This window comes from Anneissia japonica, unplaced genomic scaffold, assembly GCF_011630105.1.
Source record: "Anneissia japonica isolate Jap-2015-1 unplaced genomic scaffold, ASM1163010v1 scaffold281_len866295_cov195, whole genome shotgun sequence".
NCBI classification, from domain to species: domain Eukaryota; kingdom Metazoa; phylum Echinodermata; class Crinoidea; order Comatulida; family Comatulidae; genus Anneissia; species Anneissia japonica.
In genome coordinates this window covers 565,291-572,445 of record NW_022728190.1, presented here as the reverse complement: position 1 = coordinate 572,445, position 7,155 = coordinate 565,291, and the positions used below count along the sequence as shown (strand labels likewise).

Sequence of the window (7,155 nt, the reverse complement as noted above, 5' to 3'; positions counted from 1 at the left end):
GGAGCTATAACTGATTAAAAATAGGTCTGATTTTAGCATTATTTTACTGTATAGCGGCACAAATACGCACAAAGATACCTATGTTTGATGCGCACGTACGGTATTGCTATTGGCCAAAAGATGACCGAAAAGAATGCAAATTTGTGAAAACAATGTCAAGAACCCAAAATATGTAAAATAACGTAATTTCTAGTTTTCATACGTGTGCTGCGCACGTAAAAATGGGCACGCGTAGTGGAAAATTTAAAAAAAAATTGAAATGCTCAAAATGGCCTGAAACGTGCTCTAATTTAGTCAAAAAGTGATTTTTAAAATTTTGGCGCGCGCGTAGTGAAGCGCACGCGTCAAATTAGGGTATAGTACATTCAACATTAACCCGAAATTAATGCTCACTTAATACGATTTCGAAATAGCAATTGGTTAGGCTGATATTATCGATAATGTAAAAACGCAAAATTGTGCGTAGATGACGTCACGCATGACTGAGCGCGTTGAAAAGCTTACCATGACTATTCCAGACCAAGCCAAATGTTCGCTCACAGCAATTTTGCGTAACTCGTGGCAGTTTTTGAGATATCGTGCGAACAGAAAAGGGGAGAAAGAAAGAATAAAAAAAAGATGAAGATGATGATGATCCTGACAATAACAAGAGGTGATCCGCTAGTGTTAGCGGATCACCAAATAGTAGGATAAATTAAGTAAGTAAATGAATATATAATTCATACCCTAGTTTTTCTGCGGTAATAATCTAAAGCCTCGACATCTCGGGCTAGTCCAAAGTCAGCAATCTTGACCTCCATTGTCTCCATAACAAGAATGTTCCTGGCTGCTAGATCTCGATGTATACACTATAATAGATTGGAAAAATAACAATTTTTTAGTCATCCACCTAAACTACTAAACTAACAGTAGTGTATCTAGGGGCTGCACGCCCCTCTCCAAAAAATAGATGTGACCCAAGACACACGCCCCGAAAATCATGCTCAAGTAGTTAACAAAGAATTACCTTATTTTGCGAGCTAGTACCCCTCACCTAATCATCAAGCCCCCCCATGTGACCTTCACACTCCAACATCAACTCCCTCCGATTTCAAGATTCCTAGATATGCCCCTGTAAACTACAGCTAGTTGATGTAAATATACACGGTACAATACCGATACTGATGACGATACTGTATATCTCGCATTTGCCTTCGCTGCTAAAAAGGTGACCAAAATGATGAAGATTGCTAGAACGAGACCGTGCTTAATGTTTCATTGTTGGATGGAGGAAAAACAGTTCATACACACACCAAAAACCTACACAGTGAACTGGTACTAGACGTGCAGCAAATTGATGAGAAGGTGATTTAGTATCATTGGAAAGTAGATAGGCCTAATTTTTACTTTCAAACCATAAGAAAAATCACTTTATTAGATAACAGCGCCTGAATTTAGGCCACCGTGTGCAATATTCTAGGCTCTGTTAATGTGCTTAACGGCGTGTGTAGGAGTGTGCCAATTCATATGCGACAAACTTCTCCATATGTAGATCTATAAGTGTACTAGAATAATGTCTATATACATCTAATTCTTTTGTATTAGTTTTCTATATTAGATTCTGGGAGAGGGGATATGAAGTTTTATAGAATGGTGGCAACAAAGCTGTAGTCAACCATGCTACCTTCTTCGATGCCAAATACTGCATGCCCTGGGAGACTTGGTTGGCAATCGTCAGTAGGCTTGTGACGTTCATTAACAGTTTTCCTTCCACCTCATCCGAATGCATTTCCTCTAACTGACATTTTTGGCGGAGAAAGTCTCGCAAATTGCCATTTTTAGCATACTCCACAATTATCAACAAAGGCCCTAAATGGGAAAAATGACAAAATTATTAATTAATTGATTGATTTACAATAAAAAGGTTTTGAATGTGACAGAATTAAATCCAATGCAAATAAAAGGGTAAGAAAAAAGTAATGATAATGATGATGAAAAAATAATATATTTAATTAAATAAATACATAAATGATAAATCAACAAACAAATTTTTTTCTTTTCTCTACAAATTAGAACAAAGTTTTATCTTACCATTTTGTGTGCAGCAGCCAATCAGGTTAATGATGTACGGATGACTTCCGATGGACTTCATTAACTCCAGCTCAGACACAAAGTTCTGTAACTCATTGTCATCAGCCAATGCTTAAAATGAATTTAGGAAAAGCAGTAAGGGGGCCATCCATAATTTTCAACATTTTCAAAAAGAGTACAAAACATATGCTTTAGGTGGGAGGGGGTAGCAAGTGTAGATACTCTTTAATGAAAAAGATAAAATGATGATCTCAAATTGATACAAATCAATATTTTATTGTGCACTCTTTTGTGGAGGGGGGTCACAGAAAAGAGTATATTTTATAGTCTTATGAAAATGTTGAATATTATGGATGACCCCCCCCCCCCCTAAATAAACCAGACAAAAGAAAAAAAGACACAAGAACACATTCCAGTCCCATCAAGATAAATAAAAGATATTTTATTTTATATATTATTTTTCTCAGATACATAAATCTTTTGAGGTGCAATATATTTAAAACAAATCGATGATTTTTTTTAAATGATAATTTAAACTAACATAATAATTATGATGCATTAATCTTATTTAATTAATGACACAATTTATCTTTGTATTCCTAATATTTAGCTGTTAAAAAAAATTGAAATTTATATTTTATTTTATATATTATTTTTCTCAGATACATAAATCTTTTGAGGTGCAATATATTTAAAACAAATCGATGATTTTTTAAAAATGATAATTTAAACTAATATAATAATTATGGTGCATTAATCTTATTTAATTAATGACACAATTTATCTTTGTATTCCTAATATTTAGCTGTTAAAAAAAAATTGAATTTCTTTAAATAATGTTCATGTTAAGTTTTTCTAAATGTTTTGTAATGTGTCTTTGGTATGACATTCACCTTCCAATTGTTTTAATGAACATTAACCTACGTCTTTTGTACATGAGTTCCTTTATTTCTTCTCTGAATAAAGTGATTTTGAGATGAGTTTTATATATTTTAATTCTTTCATCTTATATTTTATTTAACATTTTTCAAATGCAACACTATTTAGTCTTTTGTCTTCATATTGTAATTACAGTTTTTACTATAGTTTGTAATTTTTGAAATACCTTCTAACATTTTTACTGCGACTAATGTTGTTGTATTCTTTTCAGCTATCCCACACGCCTTTGCAAGTCGTACCTCACCAAAAGCACCTTCGCCAAGTATCTCCCCAACTGTCAAGCTAAGCAATGCAGATATATTATCAGTTGTGCAGACAAGGTCTGTCTTATGTATGGTAGAATAGAACCAAAAGATAGAGAGGGGTAAAAAATGAAAGAGGTGGGTGAGGATAAGCCAGTTACCACAGGCAAGAAACAATATATTCTAGAATTACCATTAATAGGGATCTTGGAGTCAAATCCAGATGGAAACTCATCAGGGGTGGATCCAGAATTTTTCAAATGGGGGAGGGGGGCACAACAGTTTCAGAATAGGTAAATAAGTAAGAAGCACATAACATTGATTTGCATTGAAATTTTTAAAATTTAGTAGTAAAACAGGGGGGTGGGGGCCGGGGGACAAGTAATGGAAATGAAAATGGGAAAAGACATGTAAAACTTAAGTTTTAATATATTTCTCTTAGTAGTTCTCACCTTTCTCGAGGGAATTCCCATCTATCTGGCTTGATAGAAACAGAAGCATTGTTGGGGATGTTACAATTTGTTGTGTAGATATTGCTTGCTTCAACCTAAAATATATGATTAAAAATTAAAGAGTCAGACGTAAAAGAAATGCGAATGAATCCCTCTTGTAAATAATACATAACCTCAAATAGAGCTAAATGAATGAAATGCTAAAACACAATGATTATGATAGTAGTTATGATGATTATGATTATGATGATGATGATGATAATAATGATGACAATGATGATGACAATGATTATAAATTCAGTAATTATACTGCTTACTATGTATTTTCTTTCAACAAAGAGTAAATCAAAGTTAAAACTAACAGAAGAATAAGTATTTCTAAATGATAATTATAGCATTTCAATCAAAAGAAATAAATAAAAATTTGCCTTCAAGCAGTATAACAAATCAATATCAGATACATGCATATTAAAACATACAATATTCTTTTATTGTCACTTATAAGTAAATTCACAAGTAAAATTCATTGTTGTTGAGTGAACTGCGCAAAATACAGCACAAGGTATTGGAAAAAGATAATTATCAGTCAAAGTTTAGCACTTTAAATAATACAGAGATGCGAGTGAATGAATTTCTTAATCCACTGTATTAGAATTGCACTTTTTATGACGTAGGTGACCAGATGTGTTAATTGTGTATGCATGAAGCTTATGGTGGGAAAGATCATTAATAATGATGTCTAATTTCTTAAGTACAGATTTATTATAGATGTCATAAAGCTATCAATTTTGGATCCAATGATTTTACAGGCCGTTTCAAGATCCTGAGAATTTTAGTGTGATTTTGTTAACATAAAATTTCCAAACCAAAAAATACAGTTGCTAACTAAAACACTAAAAATAAAACTTTAAAAAAAGTATTACTATTAATTTATTGTTATTGATATATTCAATAAAGAATATAGTCAGCAGTGTAATCATCGTCTTTCTTTACAAAAAAAAAAATACAGGAATATATTTGTATGACATTTAAAAGATAAATTAATGACCTTTATATTAAAAAGAAAACACAACCATCAGTTAAAGCTTGTTTGTTTTACCGGCTACAGTGAAAAACCAATTGTACTTTGAAATCATACTAATAACTTCTTCGATCAATAATATTTAGTTTTTGTCATCAAGCATAATATTAACGTCATTTTATAAGCAGCACATATTCATCACACTCTGTGTTCCTTATTATTTATTTCTAGACATCTTGTAGTATTATGCGCTATACAAATCTACAACCATTACCATTATTCTCAAAAGGCCAATGATATGTCAACAGTGAATTACTGTATCACATTCAAAAGACAAACCACATACAAGCTTTAGGGAGCTGTGCAATTGCTTTAAAGCTGTAATGAAGAATGATGATGATATATCGGTATCAAGGGCAAATTCTATTCAATTGACTATAAGGTAAACATAATTAGACGTCAGTTGTAAAAGCATCTTGTTTATTTATTAGGCAGCTTTCGCCACACGACATAAACCTTAACGGACGACATCATAATTTATTCATCTTGCGTTGTGGAGTACCTTAATTTCAGGATTTTACGTGCTCGATGTACGTTAGTTACGGGTTTGAGCATGCGTATTTCGATTTGTTTACAAACGGGGCGGAGCTTTCGTGGCACTTATTAATTACTAAGTTCACTAATGGAATGCAGTAGTGGCTGTAGGATATATTTTCTGAGAAGGGGGAAGGGGATAAGCTGTCCGACAGGGGGGGGGTGGCTGAGTGAAATAAGTATAACTTTGCCGTTTGAGGGCCTACAGACAGAATCGGGGGAGGATCTAATGAGATTTTTTTTTTGGATAGAGACTTCTGGGTGGCCAGAAATGGCACTCTCAGACATGAAACATACTTTTTAAATGTAAAGTTGACAAAATACCGTACAATTGTTCCTATACTCTCAAATTATCACCTCAATAAACACGCATTTCATTTCATTAGACCTTTTTTTGTCCAACTGCTCGACGAGCTCTGGCTGGTGGGGGGAGGGTGCTTGACCTGTTCGATGAAGGGAGGGGGCTTAAGCCCCTGCTGCCCTCCGCTGGCACCGTCACTGCTGACATTCATGCTTAAAAAAATGAATAAAATACACAAAAAATCCTAGATTACCTTGCATACAATGTTGTTAATGTTGCTCATCTTCACTTTGTGGTATGCTACTGCCTTCTGAGTTTTGTATATAAGAATGCAGCAACCAACAATAAGACACACACCAAGCAGTGAACCTAAACCAAAGACGACGAAAGCACGGACGACGACTGGAGTTTTTTTGGTGGTCTCGGGCGATATTGACAGCACACTGTTGGTATCTGGTTGATGTGCAACTAAGAGAAATGAAGAGTTGAAATTCACGGCACATGGTAATTTCACTGGTTTTTAACTGCCAAAGTACATGCAGGGCCGCGTTTATGGGCAAATCCATTATTTTTTCTTATGCCTAAATGTTAAGTTTAGAAATATTTTCGAATTTCTGTGACCTTCATGACCTTTTCCTTAGATGAATATGTACCACTCCACTAAATTTTATGATCATCCATTAATTGATTTTTGCATAATCCTAACAGACATACAGACAAACAGTGGTGGATACATAACCTCCTTGGCGGAGGTAATAATATGCGACTCCAATAATAAAAATTTCCTCATATCCTCATATTATTTAAAAAGAAAATTATTATGTCATAGGCTCTACAAAGCATAGATAACTTGATCAAAGTCTGGCATTTGTGGAATAATAATAAATAAAAGTATCTTGAATATTTTGTACACAAAACAAAATAAAACCCTTACCATTCTTGATAACAGAGATCCAGATACCCTTATATGCATACTGATTACTCGTCCTAGCAAAACATGTGTAGTTGCCAGAATTAGAGGGTTTTGCAACTTTAATAGCCATATCTCTACCTGTATTCTGTTCAAAACATAATATGTTTTCATCTATATTCAATTTTCTAAATTATCACCATAGTTCCTCAGGTATAAAGCCATCTTGGGTATAAGCCACACTCCCTACTTTACCTCAAATTTTACGTACCAGCTTTTTCCTTTCCTTAATTTGAATGAGTAGCTTAACTGACTTTGGCTTTGAAGTAGGCATGTAGTGATGAAAAATTGCCTTTTGATTGAAAAGGGGATCTCCAGGGTAAGCCCACCCTAAAAAATGTCAGTGTTCACCCGAAGCCGTTTTAGCCATCAATTTTACCAGTAAAAATAACTAACCAACCAGTAAAAATTGTGTGTTGGTAGAAAAAAAAATAGCACTTATTAGGCCTAGGTCGCCTAGGCTGACCTTCTTTAAAAATGAACATCATTTCACTGTTCCAATCCAGGCCTAGGCTATGATTATATGTATTGTTGGTTTTTTAAAGTCATTTAACTCATCTTAAAAG

The 7,155-nt window shown here is 33.9% G+C and overlaps 1 protein-coding gene across 8 annotated transcripts in view; it reads right to left on the bottom strand.

The window, feature by feature from the left end:
* Window positions 1-7,155, bottom strand: part of LOC117114009 (fibroblast growth factor receptor-like) — a 21,448-nt gene that overhangs the window by 2,835 nt on the left and 11,458 nt on the right. For all 8 annotated transcript variants that reach the window (XM_033257529.1, XM_033257530.1, XM_033257528.1 and 5 more), the window contains 7 exons: window positions 6,554-6,677; window positions 5,873-6,087; window positions 3,704-3,798; window positions 3,176-3,291; window positions 2,071-2,181; window positions 1,664-1,848; window positions 726-848 (listed from right to left, as the gene is read on the bottom strand). In XM_033257529.1, coding sequence (XP_033113420.1) covers window positions 726-848; window positions 1,664-1,848; window positions 2,071-2,181; window positions 3,176-3,291; window positions 3,704-3,798; window positions 5,873-6,087; window positions 6,554-6,677 — 969 coding nt within the window. The remainder of the gene's footprint in view (window positions 1-725; window positions 849-1,663; window positions 1,849-2,070; window positions 2,182-3,175; window positions 3,292-3,703; window positions 3,799-5,872; window positions 6,088-6,553; window positions 6,678-7,155) is intronic.